Source organism: Entelurus aequoreus, linkage group LG23 (genome assembly GCF_033978785.1).
Source record: "Entelurus aequoreus isolate RoL-2023_Sb linkage group LG23, RoL_Eaeq_v1.1, whole genome shotgun sequence".
NCBI classification, from domain to species: Eukaryota; Metazoa; Chordata; class Actinopteri; order Syngnathiformes; family Syngnathidae; genus Entelurus; species Entelurus aequoreus.
Window position 1 is genome coordinate 45,002,228 of NC_084753.1, and position 23,642 is coordinate 45,025,869.

The window sequence follows — 23,642 nt, forward strand, 5'->3', positions numbered from 1 at the left end:
AGCAAATAGTCAACATCATAGCAGCAAATAGTCAGCAGCATACATCATAGCAGCAAATAGTCAACATCATAGCAGCAAATAGTCAGTAGCATACATCATAGCAGCAAATAGTCAACATCATAGCAGCAAATAGTCAGCAGCATACATCATAGCAGCAAATAGTCAACATCATAGCAGCAAATAGTCAGCAGCATACATCATAGCAGCAAATAGTCAACATCATAGCAGCAAATAGTCAGCAGCATACATCATAGCAGCAAATAGTCAACATTATAGCAGCAAATAGTCAGCAGCATACATCATAGCAGCAAATAGTCAACATTATAGCAGCAAATAGTCAGCAGCATACATCATAGCAGCAAATAGTCAACATCATAGCAGCAAATAGTCAGCAGCATACATGATTGCAGCAAATAGTCAACATTATAGCAGCAAATAGTCAGTAGCATACATCGTTGCAGCAAATAGTCAACATTATAGCAGCAAATAGTCAGCAGCATACATCATAGCAGCAAATAGTCAACATCATAGCAGCAAATAGTCAGCAGCATACATTATTGCAGCAAATAGTCAACATTATAGCAGCAAATAGTCAGCAGCATACATCATACCAGCAAATAGTCAACATTATAGCAGCAAATAGTCAGCAGCATACATCATAGCAGCAAATAGTCAACATCATAGCAGCAAATAGTCAGCAGCATACATCATAGCAGCAAATAGTCAACATCATAGCAGCAAATAGTCAGCAGCATACATCATAGCAGCAAATAGTCAACATCATAGCAGCAAATAGTCAGCAGCATACATCATAGCAGCAAATAGTCAACATTATAGCAGCAAATAGTCAGCAGCATACATCATAGCAGCAAATAGTCAACATTATAGCAGCAAATAGTCAGCAGCATACATCATAGCAGCAAATAGTCAACATCATAGCAGCAAATAGTCAGCAGCATACATCATAGCAGCAAATAGTCAACATTATAGCAGCAAATAGTCAGTAGCATACATCATAGCAGCAAATAGTCAACATCATAGCAGCAAATAGTCAACAGCATACATCATAGCAGCAAATAGTCAACATCATAGCAGCAAATAGTCAGTAGCATACATCGTTGCAGCAAATAGTCAACATCATAGCAGCAAATAGTCAGCAGCATACATCATAGCAGCAAATAGTCATCCATTTTCTACCGCTTGTCCCTCATTGCAGCAAATAGTCAACCTATCTGTGGTCACTTTCAACCATTCTGCTTTTCATCCAGGATGTCTCTGTACATGGCTGCATTCATCTTTCCCTCCATCCCCACAGCAGGACTATGTTTCACTGACATGTTGACAAGCATACACAACTTACATTGTTTTATTATCATGTTGGCTTGAATTGTGGGTGTTGTTGTCCTAGATGTCACCACAGCAGGACTATGTTTCACTGACATGTTGACAAGCATACACAACTTACATTGTTTTATTATCATGTTGGCTTGAATTGTGGGTGTTGTTGTCCTAGATGTCATGGCTGGGACAAGGAAACACAATACCAGTATTTGATTGTGGGTGTTGTTGTCCTAGATGTCATGGCTGGGACAAGGAAACACAATACCAGTATTTGATTGTGGGTGTTGTTGTTCTAGATGTCATGGCTGGGACAAGGAAACACAATACCAGTATTTGATTGTGGGTGTTGTTGTTCTAGATGTCATGGCTGGGACAAGGAAACACAATACCAGTATTTGGAGACGGCACCAACATTGTTCCCACTATTCACATCAATGATCTTGCAAGGTTGGATACAAAAACACATTCACACATCTTCAATGTTGACTTTCCTGTAGCTAGACAGTGCGTATCTACATTTCCTGTAGCTAGACAGTGCGTATCTACATTTCCTGTAGCTAGACAGTGCGTATCTACATTTCCTGTAGCTAGACAGTGCGTATCTACATTTCCTGTAGCTAGAAAGTGCGTATCTACATTTCCTGTAGCTAGACAGTGCGTATCTACATTTTCTGTAGCTAGACAGTGCGTATCTACATTTCCTGTAGCTAGACAGTGCGTATCTACATGTTGTAACATTGCCTTCACATGTACATGCACTCACCATGTCATCAAGCATGTACATTAGCATTTATTTATGCACAGTTAAGCTCTCTCTCTCTATATATATATATATGTATATATATATATATATATATATGTGTGTGTGTGTGTGTGTGTGTATGTATTTACTGTATGTAACTTTTTTGTTTTGTTGTTTTCAATAAAGTGTGATTCAAAAAATAATTGAGCTTCGGCCCAATCCCTACTACCTGCTGGCTGTGGACTGTTCCAACAACACCATGGAGGACATTGTTAAGGTGTGTATAGTAATGATGTGCAAACACCATGGAGGACATTGTTAAGGTGTGTATAGTAATGATGTGCAAACACCATGGAGGACATTGTTAAGGTGTGTATAGTCATGATGTGCAAACACCATGGAGGACATTGTTAAGGTGTGTATAGTAATGATGTGCAAACACCATGGAGGACATTGTTAAGGTGTGTATAGTAATGATGTGCAAACACCATGGAGGACATTTAAACCCAGAAGGGCACACTGCAAGATCCAGGTGGGTTTCTTGGCAAGACCCTGTTTTGTTACACGCCGATAAGTCACATGTGTGATACAATAAATCATTATTCATACTGGCATGGACTATCAACAAGGTACATGTCTGGTGTTGGGAACCAGGACACTCTGGCAAAAAATTGTCGTCACAAGACAGGTTTATTTATCACCCCCAACGTGGAGATTGGGTACCGAGCCCCAGAAACAGAAGGGCTAAACACAAAAGCAATTGACATGAGGTAGACTAGGATAAAGTCCTGGGGTAACTCATGAACCTCCTGTTTACCAAGGCACCATCACAATCATCAGTAACATCCCTACTGGATGACATCAAGTGCTATCTTTCGCTACAAAGAACATCACCGAGACCCATTAGCGGATATATGCAGCAGCATCTGTCCTCCGAGAGATGCTTGGCTACATGATGACCAGCATGAGTAGCCAGAAGTAGCAAGGCCCTCTACCATGGAAGAGAAGGCTGCAGGCAAAACAAAGCAGAGAGAAGTTAGCCTCGTAACCGAGCTGAGCAAAGGTGTGGACACTGAGAATGAAGACTTATAGCCCCAACTACACGCCTAAATCCAAGCCAGGAAATGAAGCATGATATTCTCTAACAACCCAGCTGAGGTCTACTCTCAGTGGCCAGGTAGAAAGACGGGAAAAAAACTCACCCGAGGCTGAGACTGACAAATACTGGATGAGTTTCTAGGAGAAGGATACAACACTGGCTGGCAGACTTGCAAGCAAAGAACAGCAACTCCCTAAACAAGACCCAGTAGTCGGAACAACTGCGGATATCCAAGCAAGAGTCTCTGACATGAGGAACTGGGCAGCACCGGGGCCCAACGAGCATCGCGCCTACTCGCTTAAGAAGCTAATTGCACTTCATGAACGCCTGGCAGCACAAGTGAACCAGATTCTAACATTGAGGACACACCTATAGTGGCTAAATCAGGGTCGGATAGTCCTAATCAGGAAAGGGAACGGTTCCATCAAGCTACTAACCCCTATATAACCACATGGAAGCTCCTACCAGGCATAATAGCAGCCAAAAGGTGTAGATTTTTGGCTAAATACTTCTTGAGCAGAGCGCAGAAAGGTATTGGCATTAATACCAGATGAACAAAATACCATCTACCTGTTGACAGGGCAATTGCTCAAGACTGCAAGACCAGAACAACCTTTGAGGTGCATAGATTGACAATGTGCCACACACTTTGACACTGGAGTGTCTGGAACTGTATAACATCAACAGGATGCTAAGGACATTCATCAATATCTCAATAATGCCATGGAAGACACTTCTCAGAGCCAGTTGCACAGGCAGGCGTAAAATCCTATTCCAAAGAGATGCTCTCTTTCTCCACTGCTATCCTTCATTGGCCTGGACCTGGTACCAGTTTGGAAGATGAACAACGATCAGCCACTGCCTCTACATGGATGGCATCAAGCTGTGTGCCAAGAACGAGCATGGCATTGACTTCCTGATTCGCCTGACAAGAATATTTTACACCACAGATATCTGAATATAATTTGGACTAAAGTGTGGGCAAATGATATCCAGGGAAGATGATAGCAACTGAAGGAATTGAACTACCTGAGAGCAACAACAGATGCAGCTAGGGATTCCACTGGCCTATGGCAACCACGAGGAGGCAGGTTGGAGGTCAGCCACGGCCAAATACCGACAGAGGATGAGGCAGATTCTGAAGAGTGAGCTTAACGGCAAGAATAAGATCCAGGCCATTACCACCTATGCCCTTCCAGCAATTAAGACCCCGCATGGCACGTACTACAGACAAATGAAATAAGTGGCTGGCATTGGAAAATATACCAGTGGCTGGAAAAGGCTGGACTGAAAGACGAAGTGCAGACTGTGCAAAGAAGCCTCAGAGACAGGGCAGCAGGGTGTAAGATGCTAGCAGGTAAAGCATAAATGGTAAGGCATAAATGGAGCGCCATAACCAGATAGCAGAAATAGTATACCGTAACATCTGTACCAAATATGGACTGGAGGTCCAAGAGTCAAGATAGAACTGAAGGTGGTTGAGAACAACAAGGCCAAAGTCCTGCGGGACTACTGGATCCAGACGGACAAACTAGTTGGGGATAAACATCAGAAGACAATTGATAGTAGGCAATATTCGGACATTGAACAGACTGAGTAAACCGACCATATGGGCTAACTTTACCAGCCAACTTCATATACAATCTCGGATCATTCCCACACACAGCATGGGATGACCCGGTCGTTGGTTCACAACACACTTTTATAAAAAGCAAACAAAGAGCTAAATGTGAGAAAAGTCAGCAAAATATTCCAAAATCTCAGCTAGAAAAGTGCAATTTAATTTGGACATTTGGCACCCCATAGAGGTAAATCTAACTCTTGTCAGTGATCGAAGAATTACTAGAGAGTCTTAGCACAGCTAATGCAGAACTGAATCCAACACCACTTGTTTTGTGTAGGAACTTGTGGTATCCAACAGAAAATACTGGACCGCAGAGTCAACCCACCTTTGAGATGTTCTGTGAGGCCATCATCATTGTCATTCTTGGTTTTTTACCAACTCAGCCACAGTTCTACACGGATAAGGTACTAAGGTGCCGCTGTGTGGCATGATCCGACTGGCGGGTGTTTGGTATCTGGTCACAACCGAGCGGGCACCCGCGGATGGAAGGGATTGTTAGGGCCCCGCGGCTGACCATGTCTCAGGATTCACTGGCATTTGGATGATGCTCTTACTCACGGTCCATGACCTGAGTTTTCCTTCTCTAACGTCCTTTTCAAGAGAATGAATTGTTTCACACATTGTAGAGTGTAATATTATCTTGAGATGTGATTGCAACGTTCAGGCTGGTCTTGAACCATTTGTGAGACAGTACAATTGAACTGTTGTTTTGTTATCAGGCCATTGCCGTAGCACTTGGACCTGGGACCATCCAGAAGAAGCCATTTGAAGAGGCCTTCCTAGAGCAGGACTTGAATGTAGGTCATAACCAGCATTTTAAGTAACCTTCAAAGGCGGGATGAACTACATCTTTGCTCCTCTGTTATTTCTTCAAAACAAGGTCGATACAGAACTTCATTGATGCCTTGCCAATACCTTTGCTTCGGAGTTGGACATTTGTATGGAGGTTCATTTGTGTCTTCATTACCAAAGCTTTCTTTTTACACTGAATTTTTTGCGTTTGAATTTTGTGAACTTACTTTTTTTTTACACCAAATTCTGCTGTCAATTTCATTGAAAAACTATTCAGTGTTTTAAAATTCAATGTAGAAAAATTCAGTGTAAAAAAAAATGTACTGCTTCAAAAAGCAAGACTCACATCCGGTAAATTAAGACTGAAGCAATCGGTCGGTCCCGTCTCAGAAGCAGCCAATGAGGTGTCAAGTTTGAAGTCACGTGACACGGGTGTTGCAAAGCAGCATACGTTACCTGGGCTACCTGGGCATGGTACAACATCATTAACATTTCTATGGATGTTTTCAAACTATAGAAATGATTCCAATGGTTAAAATGGGCACTTTCCAGGGACATAGAAGCTCTGCTTCATGCTTCTCAAACAGAGTGGGCGGGGCTTATTTACAGAGCAAAAAAGCCTGATAGCGAGTGTCAGACGGAGGCAGATTTCTGCAGAACATCAATCAATCAATGTTTATTTATATAGCCCTAAATCACAAGTGTCTCAAAGGGCTGCACAAGCCACAACGACATCCTCGGTACAGAGCCCACATACGGGCAAGGAAAAACTCACCCCAGTGGGACGTCGGTGAATGACTATGAGAAACCTTGGAGAGGACCGCATATGTGGGTAAACCCCCCCCCCCCCCCCCCCCCCCCTCTAGGGGAGACCGAAAGCAATGGATGTCGAGTGGGTCTGACATAATATTGTGAAAGTCCAGTCCACAGTGGATCCAACACATCAGCGAGAGTCCAGTCCACAGCGGGGCCAGCAGGAAACCATCCCGAGTGGAGACGGGTCAGCAGCGCAGAGATGTCCCCAACCGATGCACAGGCTAGTGGTCCACCCGGGGTCCCGACTCTGGACAGCCAGCACTTCATCCATGGCCTATGCAACTCCCCCTCGCAAGGGACAGGGGAGAAGAGGAGAGAAGAAAAGAAACGGCAGATCAACTGGTCTAAAAAAAGGGGGGTCTATTTAAAGGCTAGATTATACAAATTAGTTTTAAGATGAGACTTAAATGCTTCTACTGAGGTAGCATCTCTAACTGTTACCGGGAGGGCATTCCAGAGTACTGGAGCCCCAATAGAAAACGCTCTATAGCCCGCAGGACAGTGATATCAAACCCAATATGTGGGTGTTTTTTTATCCTTTTGCCTTCTTTGCCGTGTTTGTTGCATCTTTGTTGTTGCTGGATGATAAAAGATGTCGATCAAGGAGGAGGTCTGAGGAGTAGAGGAGCAACGTTCATTTATCCTCAATATTCAATGTTTTATTGTTCATAGTTAATGTTGTAAATCCCACATTCTGTACATTACCCTGGCATATCATTCTGTACAAAAAAAACTAAAGTTCATTCTGTTTTTGAGATTGTGTTTTTTGTTGAAGACACTCAGAATTTACATGAAAGTAGCGAATGTGGGATTTAAAAGATCGACTATGAACAATAAAACACTGAATATTTAAAATATATGAACTCCACTTCTCAGACCACCTCCTTGTTTGACATCTTTTATAATTGAGCAAGAGCAACAAAGATGCAACAAACACGGCGAAACATAAACGCCAAGAGTAGAAAACATCCACATATTGGATATAATATCACTGTTGTGCAGAACTTTGTTGTAGAAATCTGCTGCCCCGCCCACTTTGCCCTTTGCCTCGTCTGCATGTATGTAGTGTGTTGTTCATTTATTATTGAGCAAACTTTGTCTTGTGAACAAGCAGCTTATGCTCACACCTTCATTCCTCCCTCCATGAATGCATCCAAACATCTATAGCTCACGTCTTCTTCACTACGTTTACCTGAACATCATTATGCAGCACCACCTGCTGGTCACATTGTGTACCACAGTCAGTTTAACTGCATGTCATGACCTGTATTTCACTCCCGAGTACACATTCTAACCATTGGAATCATTTCTATACTTTGACAATATCCATTGAAATGTTAATTATGTTGTATTAACCACCTTTTTGATGCTGTTTTGCAACACCCATGTCACGTGACTTCCAACTTGACACCTGATTGGCTGCTTCTGAGACAGGATCCATTGCTTCAGTCTTAATTTACCGCAGGCGAGTCTTGCTTTTTGAAGCAGCACATTTTTCAGAACTTCATTTTCATGCACTACATTTTAAAACACTGAAGTTTTTTTTCAAAGAAATTGTCAGCATTGTTTGATGGAGAAGAATTCAGTTCACCAAATTCAAACACAAACAATTCAGTGTCCAAAAAGGCTTTGGTAATGAAGACAAATGAAGCTCCATCATTTGGATGTAACTCTTGACTGGAGCATGGTGGTGTGGCAAGGCCCTAAATGTTGGCCTCCAATATGAGTAGACTAGTAGGATGAGGACCTCCAATATGAGTAGACTAGTAGGATGAGGACCTCCAATATGAGTAGACTAGTAGGATGAGGTCCTCCAATATGAGTAGACTAGTAGGATGAGGTCCTCCAATATGAGTAGACTAGTAGGATGAGGTCCTCCAATACGAGTAGACTAGTAGGATGAGGTCCTCCAATATGAGTAGACTAGTAGGATGAGGTCCTCCAATGTGAGTAGACTAGTAGGATGAAGTCCTCTAATATGAGTAGACTAGTAGGATGAGGTCCTCCAATATGAGTAGACTAGTAGGATGAAGTCCTCTAATATGAGTAGACTAGTAGGATGAGGTCCTCCAATATGAGTAGACTAGTAGGATGAGGTCCTCCAATATGAGTAGACTAGTAGGATGAGGTCCTCCAATATGAGTAGACTAGTAGGATGAGGTCCTCCAATATGAGTAGACTAGTAGGATGAGGTCCTCCAATATAAGTAGACTAGTAGGATGAGGTCCTCCAATATGAGTAGACTAGTAGGATGAGGTCCTCCAATATGAGTAGACTAGTAGGATGAAGTCCTCTAATATAAGTAGACTAGTAGGATGAGGTCCTCCAATATGAGTAGACTAGTAGGATGAGGTCCTCCAATATAAGTAGACTAGTAGGATGAGGTCCTCCAATATGAGTAGACTAGTAGGATGAGGTCCTCCAATATAAGTAGACTAGTAGGATGAGGTCCTCCAATATGAGTAGACTAGTAGGATGAGGTCCTCCAATATGAGTAGACTAGTAGGATGAGGTCCTCCAATATGAGTAGACTAGTAGGATGAGGTCCTCCAATATGAGTAGACTAGTAGGATGAGGTCCTCCAATATGAGTAGACTTGTAGGATGAGGTCCTCCAATATGAGTAGACTAGTAGGATGAGGTCCTCCAATATAAGTAGACTAGTAGGATGAGGTCCTCCAATATGAGTAGACTAGTAGAATGAGGTCCTCCAATATGAGTAGACTAGTAGGATGAGGTCCTCCAATATAAGTAGACTAGTAGGATGAGGTCCTCCAATATGAGTAGACTAGCAGGATGAGGTCCTCCAATATGAGTAGACTAGTAGGATGAGGTCCTCCAATATGAGTAGACTAGTAGGATGAGGTCCTCCAATATGAGTAGACTAGTAGGATGAGGTCCTCCAATATGAGTAGACTAGTACGATGAGGTCCTCCAATATAAGTAGACTAGTAGGATGAGGTCCTCCAATATGAGTAGACTAGTAGGATGAGGTCCTCCAATATAAGTAGACTAGTAGGATGAGGTCCTCCAATATAAGTAGACTAGTAGGATGAGGTCCTCCAATATAAGTAGACTAGTAGGATGAGGTCCTCCAATATAAGTAGACTAGTAGGATGAGGTCCTCCAATATGAGTAGACTAGTAGGATGAGGTCATCCAATATAAGTAGACTAGTAGGATGAAGTCCTCCAATATGAGTAGACTAGTAGGATGAGGTCCTCCAATATAAGTAGACTAGTAGGATGAGGTCCTCCAATATAAGTAGACTAGTAGGATGAGGTCCTCCAATATAAGTAGACTAGTAGGATGAGGTCCTCCAATATAAGTAGACTAGTAGGATGAGGTCCTCCAATATGAGTAGACTAGTAGGATGAGGTCCTCCAATATAAGTAGACTAGTAGGATGAGGTCCTCCAATATGAGTAGACTAGTAGGATGAGGTCCTCCAATATAAGTAGACTAGTAGGATGAGGTCCTCCAATATAAGTAGACTAGTAGGATGAGGTCCTCCAATATAAGTAGACTAGTAGGATGAGGTCCTCCAATATAAGTAGACTAGTAGGATGAGGTCCTCCAATATAAGTAGACTAGTAGGATGAGGTCCTCCAATATGAGTAGACTAGTAGGATGAGGTCCTCCAATATAAGTAGACTAGTAGGATGAAGTCCTCCAATATGAGTAGACTAGTAGGATGAGGTCCTCCAATATAAGTAGACTAGTAGGATGAGGTCCTCCAATATAAGTAGACTAGTAGGATGAGGTCCTCCAATATGAGTAGACTAGTAGGATGATGTCCTCCAATATGAGTAGACTAGTAGGATGAGGTCCTCCAATATGAGTAGACTAGTAGGATGAGGTCCTCCAATATAAGTAGACTAGTAGGATGAGGTCCTCCAATATAAGTAGACTAGTAGGATGATGTCCTCCAATATGAGTAGACTAGTAGGATGAGGTCCTCCAATATGAGTAGACTAGTAGGATGAGGTCCTCCAATATAAGTAGACTAGTAGGATGAGGTCCTCCAATATAAGTAGACTAGTAGGATGAGGTCCTCCAATATGAGTAGACTAGTAGGATGAGGTCCTCCAATATAAGTAGACTAGTAGGATGAGGTCCTCCAATATGAGTAGACTAGTAGGATGAGGTCCTCCAATATAAGTAGACTAGTAGGATGAGGTCCTCCAATATAAGTAGACTAGTAGGATGAGGTCCTCCAATATAAGTAGACTAGTAGGATGAGGTCCTCCAATATAAGTAGACTAGTAGGATGAGGTCCTCCAATATAAGTAGACTAGTAGGATGAGGTCCTCCAATATGAGTAGACTAGTAGGATGAGGTCCTCCAATATAAGTAGACTAGTAGGATGAGGTCCTCCAATATAAGTAGACTAGTAGGATGAGGTCCTCCAATATGAGTAGACTAGTAGGATGAGGTCCTCCAATATGAGTAGACTAGTAGGATGAGGTCCTCCAATATAAGTAGACTAGTAGGATGAGGTCCTCCAATATAAGTAGACTAGTAGGATGAAGTCCTCCAATATGAGTAGACTAGTAGGATGAGGTCCTCCAATATAAGTAGACTAGTAGGATGAGGTCCTCCAATATAAGTAGACTAGTAGGATGAAGTCCTCCAATATAAGTAGACTAGTAGGATGAGGTCCTCCAATATAAGTAGACTAGTAGGATGAGGTCCTCCAATATAAGTAGACTAGTAGGATGTTTGCTGATGTTGCTTCTCACTTCTTTTCAACAGCTCATGGAAATCGATTTAATGCGTATCAACCTTCTTATGGAGGCCACACATCTCAAGGAACTGGCCTCCATCCGCTGGTTATGTGAGTTTGGTCTTGTGGAGAATATAGAGCTGGTAGTGGAAGAGTACCGACAGATCAGGGGACTGGTGGTAAGTACTGGTCGGAACATATCAAACACACATACTGTACTGCTTGTTTGTACACTCATCCTGAAAATGATACTCATTTTGGGTTATTGAGGATTGAAACCATTTGTTTTCAACCATCAACGATGGTGTTTAAAAAGACACACAGTCAACACAAGGATGTGTTTAACAGCACTTAGTGGATCCACCAAGACTTTGAAGCATTGAGGTTTTGCTTGTAGCGTAGCATGGCGACCAAGAGTATCCTTCTCCATAGAGCGTCACAAAGTTACGACTTTACTGCACAGCACAGGTCTCACATTCAGACGCAACTAGTTAGCCCGGAAAAACAAACATCTATTGGTATACAGGTTAAACAAAAAAATGGCAACTCAGTCATTAGAATTTTACCGTAAAATGTTTGGTGTTTTTTACACCAAATGACTGAATATTGAAAAACTCTACCTTGTTTTACCTTAAAATTCTTGTGACTTTACAGTAAAATCAACAGCCATTTTGACAGTTCCTGTAAATCTGATGAGTTGCCAATAACTAAGCTGCCATCTTTCAAGCATCCATGATTGTGCAGCTTGAACGAGGTCAGTAGGAAACGTGGCCACACTTTGGTCATCCCTGCAATAGACTGTTCTACGTATGGATCGTTCAAGTCATGGAGTATATCCGTGACTTTGTTCCAGTTCAATCCCATGAAACACATTTCACTGCCCTCAATGCCTTTTTGGGAGGAAATAAACCACATTTCTGCTTGCCATAAACGTCATTTTGTTCCCTAAAGAACGCACACGGTCCTACACTGCAACAGTAAATAATAATATGCACTTACTTGGAGAGAAGACCTCGACCATACCTCCTACCATCTGCTTCTCCTTCAACCATCAGCAGCTTCTCCATATGTTCATGGATAAATGTCCTCCATGTAAAAAAAACATTTAAATTAAAAGATGACTTTTTGTCAGCATGGTTCATATTGGAAAGTTTGTTTATTTTTTAATTGAATAAATATCCAGGGCTTCTTCTCAGCACTGAACTTCTTTCACTTTCTTCAGACCAAGTTGGAAAAGCACTTTTGTCTTGAGACTATACGCTAATGCTAACGAGTGAGACGCCGGATGTTGGGTGGATCTAAAGGGGTTCGCTACACTACGCCAACTGGCGGGGGGGGTGTATCGGAAGCTGGTTGGTAACCCACATTTTGGGTCATATCTCAATAAGTACCCAAGGTTGGACATTTGTAGGCCGATCTACCACTTTGTATGCAAACAGACTTCAATGTACGTGAACTTCGAATCATTTGGTCTGTCCAAGGAGCAACAGATCCTAAACCATCCTGTTCTCCTCGCAGCCCATTCGGATCTGCGTTCTGGGTCCTCCGGCAGTGGGGAAGAGCAGTGTGTGTCAACAGATCTGTGGTCACTACAAGCTCCATCACATCCGGCTGAGTGAGACCGTGGCAGAGACCATCTCACACCTGGTTAGACTCCCTTCTCCAAACTGAATCGCTTGAAAAAAGCAGCTTCACCCGACATAATACCGACTGAGCAAAATTTTGTAGACTTCCTGTTTGTTTTTGCTTGTCCCTCACATTCTGTGTCCGTCTCCAGGAGAATACGGTGAGGAACATGAATTCAGATGCAGAGAACGAGGAGTCCACAGCAGCCACAGAAACTCAGGAACTCCTGAATAGTTTGAAGGACAATATGGAGCAGAATGGAGGTAGAGACGAAGTCCTCTAATATGAGTAGACTAGTAGGATGAGGTCCTCCAATATGAGTAGACTAGTAGGATGAGGTCCTCTAATATGAGTAGACTAGTAGGATGAGGTCCTCCAATATGAGTAGACTAGTAGGATGAGGTCCTCCAATATGAGTAGACTAGTAGGATGAGGTCCTCCAATATGAGTAGACTAGTAGGATGAGGTCCTCCAATATGAGTAGACTAGTAGGATGAAGTCCTCCAATGTGAGTAGACTAGTAGGATGAGGTCCTCCAATATGAGTAGACTAGTAGGATGATGTAGACTAGTCTACACATATTGGAGGACATCATCCTACTAGTCTACTCATATTAGAGGACCTCATCCTACTAGTCTACTCATATTGGAGGACCTCATCCTACTAGTCTACTCATATTGGAGGACCTCATCCTACTACGTCAACTTTCACACTTTTCTTGACTAAAATAGTGATTGGCTGATTCAGTCTGACAGGCGGCTAATAGTCACCATCTTGTAGGCAATGTAAGAAACTCAGGTCAGTGACCATGATGTGTACTTTCTGGACATCAAGCGCAGCATTGACTTATATGACCCAATCCAAACAACCTTTCCTAGTCATGGTGCATGAAAAAAAAAATCAACCTGCACAAAAAGTCAACGCTACATGGTCACACATAACACAACCTGCTTACTGGACTTTGTAGAAATTATAAAAAAACGTCCCATCACACCACAAAAAGTTCAAAGTTACACCCATTTATATCCATTGCAAGGCATTATGGGAAACATGCAAAACACCCTTTCCACACGTATCCATGTTTGACTTTCAGCTGCTTTATAATATGGAAACACAGACACAATTGCAGCTATCTGTGGAGTTGGAGTGGTTAGCGGTTGCTTGTCTGTGAGTGCTCAGAATCTTTTTGTTGTGTGAGTCAATGCTTTGTTTGCTATTCATCATGCAGCTGGAGCTAAGTTTCAAGTTTGTTTGCTATTCATCATGCAGCTGGAGCTAAGTTTCAAGTTTGTTTGCTATTCATCATGCAGCTGGAGCTAAGTTTCAACTTTGTTTGCTATTCATCATGCAGCTGGAGCTAAGTTTCAACGTTGTTTGCTATTCATCATGCAGCTGAAAGCTAAGTTTCAAGTTTGTTTGCTATTCATCATGCAGCTGAAAGCTAAGTTTCAACAGGAACACCTTGAAAAAAAAAAATCAGCCACTCCTACCCGTTTGTCGTATCAATGCGAAACCCGCAGGATACGTCCGCCAAGACGGGCCGCACATAAAAGCCTCAGGAGCCCATACCTGAAAACCAACAGGGAGTCGGCCATATTGGTTTTCGTCTTCCCGTTGAACCCTTCTCTAAATGTTTTGACTTTCAGATGGTAAACCACCTTTTTTGCCCATCAGGTACGTTGGATGACCACCTGTTGGTGAAGGTGATGGTAGACAAGCTGATGTCCAACCCCTGTAAGAACCAAGGATATGTTCTGGATGGATTTCCAAAGACATATGAACAAGCAAAAGAGCTCCTCCATGGTAACTAACACACATATTAATGCTGTACTCTGTCATATTAGGACTGTAATGATCCTGGTTTGGTACCTACAGTACTTCATTGTCAGACTGTGTCATATTAGGACTGTAATGATCCTGGTTTGGTACCTACAGTTCTTCATTGTCAGACTGTGTCATATTAGGACTGTAATGATCCTGGTTTGGTACCTACAGTACTTCATTGTCAGACTGTGTCACATTAGGACTGTAATGATCCTGGTTTGGTACCTACAGTTCTTCATTGTCAGACTGTGTCATATTAGGACTGTAATGATCCTGGTTTGGTACCTACAGTACTTCATTGTCAGACTGTGTCACATTAGGACTGTAATGATCCTGGTTTGGTACCTACAGTTCTTCATTGTCAGACTGTGTCATATTAGGACTGTAATGATCCTGGTTTGGTACCTACAGTACTTCATTGTCAGACTGTGTCATATTAGGACTGTAATGATCCTGGTTTGGTACCTACAGTACTTCATTGTCAGACTGGGTCATATTAGGACTGTAATGATCCTGGTTTGGTACCTACAGTACTTCATTGTCAGACTGTGTCATATTAGGACTGTAATGATCCTGGTTTGGTACCTACAGTTCTTCATTGTCAGACTGTGTCATATTAGGACTGTAATGATCCTGGTTTGGTACCTACAGTACTTCATTGTCAGACTGTGTCACATTAGGACTGTAATGATCCTGGTTTGGTACCTACAGTTCTTCATTGTCAGACTGTGTCATATTAGGACTGTAATGATCCTGGTTTGGTACCTACAGTACTTCATTGTCAGACTGTGTCACATTAGGACTGTAATGATCCTGGTTTGGTACCTACAGTTCTTCATTGTCAGACTGTGTCATATTAGGACTGTAATGATCCTGGTTTGGTACCTACAGTACTTCATTGTCAGACTGTGTCATATTAGGACTGTAATGATCCTGGTTTGGTACCTACAGTACTTCATTGTCAGACTGGGTCATATTAGGACTGTAATGATCCTGGTTTGGTACCTACAGTACTTCATTGTCAGACTGTGTCATATTAGGACTGTAATGATCCTGGTTTGGTACCTACAGTTCTTCATTGTCAGACTGTGTCATATTAGGACTGTAATGATCCTGGTTTGGTACCTACAGTACTTCATTGTCAGACTGTGTCATATTAGGACTGTAATGATCCTGGTTTGGTACCTACAGTTCTTCATTGTCAGACTGTGTCATATTAGGACTGTAATGATCCTGGTTTGGTACCTACAGTACTTCATTGTCAGACTGTGTCACATTAGGACTGTAATGATCCTGGTTTGGTACCTACAGTTCTTCATTGTCAGACTGTGTCATATTAGGACTGTAATGATCCTGGTTTGGTACCTACAGTACTTCATTGTCAGACTGTGTCATATTAGGACTGTAATGATCCTGGTTTGGTACCTACAGTACTTCATTGTCAGACTGTGTCATATTAGGACTGTAATGATCCTGGTTTGGTACCTACAGTACTTCATTGTCAGACTGTGTCATATTAGGACTGTAATGATCCTGGTTTGGTACCTACAGTACTTCAGTGTCAGACTGTGTCATATTAGGACTGTAATGATCCTGGTTTGGTACCTACAGTACTTCATTGTCAGACTGTGTCATATTAGGATTGTAATGATCCTGGTTTGGTACCTACAGTACTTCATTGTCAGACTGTCATATTAGGACTGTAATGATCCTGGTTTGGTACCTACAGTACTTCATTGTCAGACTGTGTCACGTTAGGACTGTAATGATCCTGGTTTGGTACCTACAGTTCTTCATTGTCAGACTGTGTCATATTAGGACTGTAATGATCCTGGTTTGGTACCTACAGTACTTCATTGTCAGACTGTGTCATATTAGGACTGTAATGATCCTGGTTTGGTACCTACAGTACTTCATTGTCAGACTTTGTCACGTTAGGACTGTAATGATCCTGGTTTGGTACCTACAGTTCTTCATTGTCAGACTGTGTCATATTAGGACTGTAATGATCCTGGTTTGGTACCTACAGTACTTCATTGTCAGACTGTGTCACATTAGGACTGTAATGATCCTGGTTTGGTACCTACAGTACTTCATTGTCAGACTGTGTCATATTAGGACTGTAATGATCCTGGTTTGGTACCTACAGTACTTCATTGTCAGACTGTGTCATATTAGGACTGTAATGATCCTGGTTTGGTACCTACAGTTCTTCATTGTCAGACTGTGTCATATTAGGACTGTAATGATCCTGGTTTGGTACCTACAGTACTTCATTGTCAGACTGTGTCACGTTAGGACTGTAATGATCCTGGTTTGGTACCTACAGTTCTTCATTGTCAGACTGTGTCATATTAGGACTGTAATGATCCTGGTTTGGTACCTACAGTACTTCATTGTCAGACTGTGTCATATTAGGACTGTAATGATCCTGGTTTGGTACCTACAGTACTTCATTGTCAGACTGTGTCATATTAGGACTGTAATGATCCTGGTTTGGTACCTACAGTTCTTCATTGTCAGACTGTGTCATATTAGGACTGTAATGATCCTGGTTTGGTACCTACAGTTCTTCATTGTCAGACTGTGTCATATTAGGACTGTAATGATCCTGGTTTGGTACCTACAGTACTTCATTGTCAGACTGTGTCATATTAGGACTGTAATGATCCTGGTTTGGTACCTACAGTTCTTCATTGTCAGACTGTGTCATATTAGGACTGTAATGATCCTGGTTTGGTACCTACAGTACTTCATTGTCAGACTGTGTCACATTAGGACTGTAATGATCCTGGTTTGGTACCTACAGTACTTCATTGTCAGACTGTGTCATATTAGGACTGTAATGATCCTGGTTTGGTACCTACAGTACTTCATTGTCAGACTGTGTCATATTAGGACTGTAATGATCCTGGTTTGGTACCTACAGTACTTCATTGTCAGACTGTGTCATATTAGGACTGTAATGATCCTGGTTTGGTACGTACCTCGGGTTTAAGTCCACAGTTGGAACCAAATGCAAAATATAAGACATCTTTAAATATTATTAAAAAGAAAAAGCTGATAGGTAACTCTTCCATAAATAGAATTCCAAAACACAGAATATAAATGATACAGAAATGAATGAATATAAAATAATGCATTTATTTTTGGAAAATATAGCAATTCCAACCCTGCTGAACAATTTTCTCTGATATATATAATATATATACTGTATATGTATGTATATATGTATGTATATATGTAAAGTATGTATTTGTTTTCTTAGTTGAAGAACCGGAGTCCGAGGACAGACCTTCAATGGTTTCCTTGTACAACAAGAAGATAGTGCCAGGTACTAACGTTTGATATTTGGCTAACCTATAAAAAAGAGTGGCCTAAGTACCGTTAGATGCATTGAGTCCTTTGAAGTGTTTAGATTGTACTCCTTTTTGCCAGCCTATAACAAATATATCCTCAAGTCAAACTAGCTAATACAGTAAAAGTACAAGTTCTTATTTCTTGACATTGTCCTGTAAAGTATTTAGTGGCCTGACACTTCCTTGCAGAGTTTGTTGTAAAGTAGACAAAGTATTTAGTGGCCTGACACTTCCTTGCAGAGTTTGTTGTAAAGTAGACAAAGTATTTAGTGGCCTGACACTTCCTTGCAGAGTTTGTTGTAAAGTAGACAAAGTATTTAGTGGCCTGACACTTCCTTGCAGAGTTTGTTGTAAAGTAGACAAAGTATTTAGTGGCCCGACACTTCCTTGCAGAGTTTGTTGTAAAGTAGACAAAGTATTTAGTGGCCTGACACTTCCTTGCAGAGTTTGTTGTAAAGTAGACAAAGTATTTAGTGGCCCGACACTTCCTTGCAGAGTTTGTTGTAAAGTAGACAAAGTATTTAGTGGCCCGACACTTCCTTGCAGAGTTTGTTGTAAAGTAGACAAAGTATTTAGTGGCCTGACACTTCCTTGCAGAGTTTGTTGTAAAGTAGACAAAGTATTTAGTGGCCCGACACTTCCTTGCAGAGTTTGTTGTAAAGTAGACAAAGTATTTAGTGGCCTGACACTTCCTTGCAGAGTTTGTTGTAAAGTAGACAAAGTATTTAGTGGCCCGACACTTCCTTGCAGAGTTTGTTGTAAAGTAGACAAAGTATTTAGTGGCCCGACACTTCCTTGCAGAGTTTGTTGTAAAGTAGACAAAGTATTTAGTGGCCTGACACTTCCTTGCAGAGTTTGTTGTAAAGTAGACAAAGTATTTAGTGGCCTGACACTTCCTTGCAGAGTTTGTTGTAAAGTAGACAAAGTATTTAGTGGCCCGACACTTCCTTGCAGAGTTTGTTGTAAAGTAGACAAAGTATTTAGTGGCCTGACACTTCCTTGCAGAGTTTGTTGTAAAGTAGACAAAGTATTTAGTGGCCCGACACTTCCTTGCAGAGTTTGTTGTAAAGTAGACAAAGTATTTAGTGGCCTGACACTTCCTTGCAGAGTTTGTTGTAAAGTAGACAAAGTATTTAGTGGCCTGACACTTCCTTGCAGAGTTTGTTGTAAAGTAGACAAAGTATTTAGTGGCCTGACACTTCCTTGCAGAGTTTGTTGTAAAGTAGACAAAGTATTTAGTGGCCTGACACTTCCTTGCAGAGTTTGTTGTAAAGTAGACAAAGTATTTAGTGGCCTGACACTTCCTTGCAGAGTTTGTTGTAAAGTAGACAAAGTATTTAGTGGCCCGACACTTCCTTGCAGAGTTTGTTGTAAAGTAGACAAAGTATTTAGTGGCCTGACACTTCCTTGCAGAGTTTGTTGTAAAGTAGACAAAGTATTTAGTGGCCCGACACTTCCTTGCAGAGTTTGTTGTAAAGTAGACAAAGTATTTAGTGGCCCGACACTTCCTTGCAGAGTTTGTTGTAAAGTAGACAAAGTATTTAGTGGCCTGACACTTCCTTGCAGAGTTTGTTGTAAAGTAGACAAAGTATTTAGTGGCCCGACACTTCCTTGCAGAGTTTGTTGTAAAGTAGACAAAGTATTTAGTGGCCCGACACTTCCTTGCAGAGTTTGTTGTAAAGTAGACAAAGTATTTAGTGGCCTGACACTTCCTTGCAGAGTTTGTTGTAAAGTAGACAAAGTATTTAGTGGCCTGACACTTCCTTGCAGAGTTTGTTGTAAAGTAGACAAAGTATTTAGTGGCCTGACACTTCCTTGCAGAGTTTGTTGTAAAGTAGACAAAGTATTTAGTGGCCCGACACTTCCTTGCAGAGTTTGTTGTAAAGTAGACAAAGTATTTAGTGGCCTGACACTTCCTTGCAGAGTTTGTTGTAAAGTAGACAAAGTATTTAGTGGCCCGACACTTCCTTGCAGAGTTTGTTGTAAAGTAGACAAAGTATTTAGTGGCCCGACACTTCCTTGCAGAGTTTGTTGTAAAGTAGACAAAGTATTTAGTGGCCTGACACTTCCTTGCAGAGTTTGTTGTAAAGTAGACAAAGTATTTAGTGGCCCGACACTTCCTTGCAGAGTTTGTTGTAAAGTAGACAAAGTATTTAGTGGCCCGACACTTCCTTGCAGAGTTTGTTGTAAAGTAGACAAAGTATTTAGTGGCCTGACACTTCCTTGCAGAGTTTGTTGTAAAGTAGACAAAGTATTTAGTGGCCCGACACTTCCTTGCAGAGTTTGTTGTAAAGTAGACAAAGTATTTAGTGGCCCGACACTTCCTTGCAGAGTTTGTTGTAAAGTAGACAAAGTATTTAGTGGCCCGACACTTCCTTGCAGAGTTTGTTGTAAAGTAGACAAAGTATTTAGTGGCCCGACACTTCCTTGCAGAGTTTGTTGTAAAGTAGACAAAGTATTTAGTGGCCCGACACTTCCTTGCAGAGTTTGTTGTAAAGTAGACAAAGTATTTAGTGGCCTGACACTTCCTTGCAGAGTTTGTTGTAAAGTAGACAAAGTATTTAGTGGCCCGACACTTCCTTGCAGAGTTTGTTGTAAAGTAGACAAAGTATTTAGTGGCCCGACACTTCCTTGCAGAGTTTGTTGTAAAGTAGACAAAGTATTTAGTGGCCTGACACTTCCTTGCAGAGTTTGTTGTAAAGTAGACAAAGTATTTAGTGGCCTGACACTTCCTTGCAGAGTTTGTTGTAAAGTAGACAAAGTATTTAGTGGCCCGACACTTCCTTGCAGAGTTTGTTGTAAAGTAGACAAAGTATTTAGTGGCCCGACACTTCCTTGCAGAGTTTGTTGTAAAGTAGACAAAGTATTTAGTGGCCCGACACTTCCTTGCAGAGTTTGTTGTAAAGTAGACAAAGTATTTAGTGGCCCGACACTTCCTTGCAGAGTTTGTTGTAAAGTAGACAAAGTATTTAGTGGCCTGACACTTCCTTGCAGAGTTTGTTGTAAAGTAGACAAAGTATTTAGTGGCCCGACACTTCCTTGCAGAGTTTGTTGTAAAGTAGACAAAGTATTTAGTGGCCCGACACTTCCTTGCAGAGTTTGTTGTAAAGTAGACAAAGTATTTAGTGGCCTGACACTTCCTTGCAGAGTTTGTTGTAAAGTAGACAAAGTATTTAGTGGCCCGACACTTCCTTGCAGAGTTTGTTGTAAAGTAGACAAAGTATTTAGTGGCCCGACACTTCCTTGCAGAGTTTGTTGTAAAGTAGACAAAGTATTTAGTGGCCTGACACTTCCTTGCAGAGTTTGTTGTAAAGTAGACAAAGTATTTAGTGGCCTGACACTTCCTTGCAGAGTTTGTTGTAAAGTAGACAAAGTATTTAGTGGCCCGACACTTCCTTGCAGAGTTTGTTGTAAAGTAGACAAAGTATTTAGTGGCCCGACACTTCCTTGCAGAGTTTGTTGTAAAGTAGACAAAGTATTTAGTGGCCTGACACTTCCTTGCAGAGTTTGTTGTAAAGTAGACAAAGTATTTAGTGGCCCGACACTTCCTTGCAGAGTTTGTTGTAAAGTAGACAAAGTATTTAGTGGCCCGACACTTCCTTGCAGAGTTTGTTGTAAAGTAGACAAAGTATTTAGTGGCCTGACACTTCCTTGCAGAGTTTGTTGTAAAGTAGACAAAGTATTTAGTGGCCCGACACTTCCTTGCAGAGTTTGTTGTAAAGTAGACAAAGTATTTAGTGGCCCGACACTTCCTTGCAGAGTTTGTTGTAAAGTAGACAAAGTATTTAGTGGCCTGACACTTCCTTGCAGAGTTTGTTGTAAAGTAGACAAAGTATTTAGTGGCCTGACACTTCCTTGCAGAGTTTGTTGTAAAGTAGACAAAGTATTTAGTGGCCCGACACTTCCTTGCAGAGTTTGTTGTAAAGTAGACAAAGTATTTAGTGGCCCGACACTTCCTTGCAGAGTTTGTTGTAAAGTAGACAAAGTATTTAGTGGCCCGACACTTCCTTGCAGAGTTTGTTGTAAAGTAGACAAAGTATTTAGTGGCCCGACACTTCCTTGCAGAGTTTGTTGTAAAGTAGACAAAGTATTTAGTGGCCCGACACTTCCTTGCAGAGTTTGTTGTAAAGTAGACAAAGTATTTAGTGGCCCGACACTTCCTTGCAGAGTTTGTTGTAAAGTAGACAAAGTATTTAGTGGCCCGACACTTCCTTGCAGAGTTTGTTGTAAAGTAGACAAAGTATTTAGTGGCCTGACACTTCCTTGCAGAGTTTGTTGTAAAGTAGACAAAGTATTTAGTGGCCTGACACTTCCTTGCAGAGTTTGTTGTAAAGTAGACAAAGTATTTAGTGGCCCGACACTTCCTTGCAGAGTTTGTTGTAAAGTAGACAAAGTATTTAGTGGCCCGACACTTCCTTGCAGAGTTTGTTGTAAAGTAGACAAAGTATTTAGTGGCCCGACACTTCCTTGCAGAGTTTGTTGTAAAGTAGACAAAGTATTTAGTGGCCTGACACTTCCTTGCAGAGTTTGTTGTAAAGTAGACAAAGTATTTAGTGGCCTGACACTTCCTTGCAGAGTTTGTTGTGTGCCTGGACGCCTCAGATGACTTCCTGAAGGACTTAGTGATCAAGCTCCCTGAGAAGTTGGTTCAAGAGCACAAGTACGAGCAGGAGAACTTTCTGAAGAACTTGAGCAAGTACAGAGAGACCAACATGGAGGAAGAAACTCTCCTTAAATACTTTGAAGAGCTGGACATCACCTGCATCTTCATTGGTAACTCTTGTAAATATGACTTACTGCTGGCTTGTGCTTACTAACAAAGACGACTCATTCATAAATATTTATTTATACTGTAACGATTAATCAATGATTATCTTAACCATTAGTCGATTAACCGGATTATAATGCTAACATATATTTAATGGCTCTAATTTTTCCATCGACTTCTAAGTTATTTTAGGCTTGTGCTTACTAACAAAAATGACTAATAATTATGTATTTATACTGTAATGATTAGTCAACGATTATCTTAACGATTAATCGGTTAATACAGCATTCACATATTTAACGGCTCTAATGTTTCCATCGACTTCTAAGTTATTTTAGGCTTGTGCTTACTAACAAAGATGACTAATTAATAAATATTTATTTATACTGTAATGATTAGTCAACGATTATCTTAACGATTAATCGGATAATACCACATTCACATATTTAATGGCTCTAATGTTTCCATCGACTTCTAAGTTATTTAGGATTGTGCTTACTAACAAAGATGACTCATTCATAAATATGTATTTATACTGTAACGATTAGTCAATGATTATCTTAACCATTAGTCGATTAATCGGATAATACTGCGTACACATATTTAATGGCTCAAATTTTCCCATCGACTTCTAAGTTATTTTAGGCTTGTGCTTACTAACAAAGATGACTAATTAATTAATATTTATTTATACTGTAACGATTAGTCAATGATTATCTTAACGATTAATCGTATAATACTGCATTCACATATTTAATGGCTCTAATGTTTCCATCGACTTCTAAGTTATTTTAGGCTTGTGCTTACTAACAAAGATGACTCATTCATAAATATTTATTCATACTGTAATGATTAGTCAAAGATTATCTTAACGATTAATCGAATACCACATTCACATATTTAATGGCTCTAATGTTTCCATCGACTT

General features: G+C 41.0%; 1 protein-coding gene across 2 annotated transcripts in view; it reads left to right on the forward strand.

Annotated features, from left to right (window-relative positions):
• Positions 1–23,642, forward strand: part of LOC133641042 (adenylate kinase 7-like) — a 47,696-nt gene that overhangs the window by 18,336 nt on the left and 5,718 nt on the right. For both annotated transcript variants that reach the window (XM_062034845.1, XM_062034846.1), the window contains exons 7-15: positions 1,700–1,788; positions 2,270–2,360; positions 5,526–5,603; positions 11,167–11,316; positions 12,656–12,784; positions 12,915–13,026; positions 14,438–14,566; positions 17,856–17,921; positions 22,522–22,719. In XM_062034845.1, the coding sequence (XP_061890829.1) occupies positions 1,700–1,788; positions 2,270–2,360; positions 5,526–5,603; positions 11,167–11,316; positions 12,656–12,784; positions 12,915–13,026; positions 14,438–14,566; positions 17,856–17,921; positions 22,522–22,719 (1,042 nt within the window). The remainder of the gene's footprint in view (positions 1–1,699; positions 1,789–2,269; positions 2,361–5,525; positions 5,604–11,166; positions 11,317–12,655; positions 12,785–12,914; positions 13,027–14,437; positions 14,567–17,855; positions 17,922–22,521; positions 22,720–23,642) is intronic.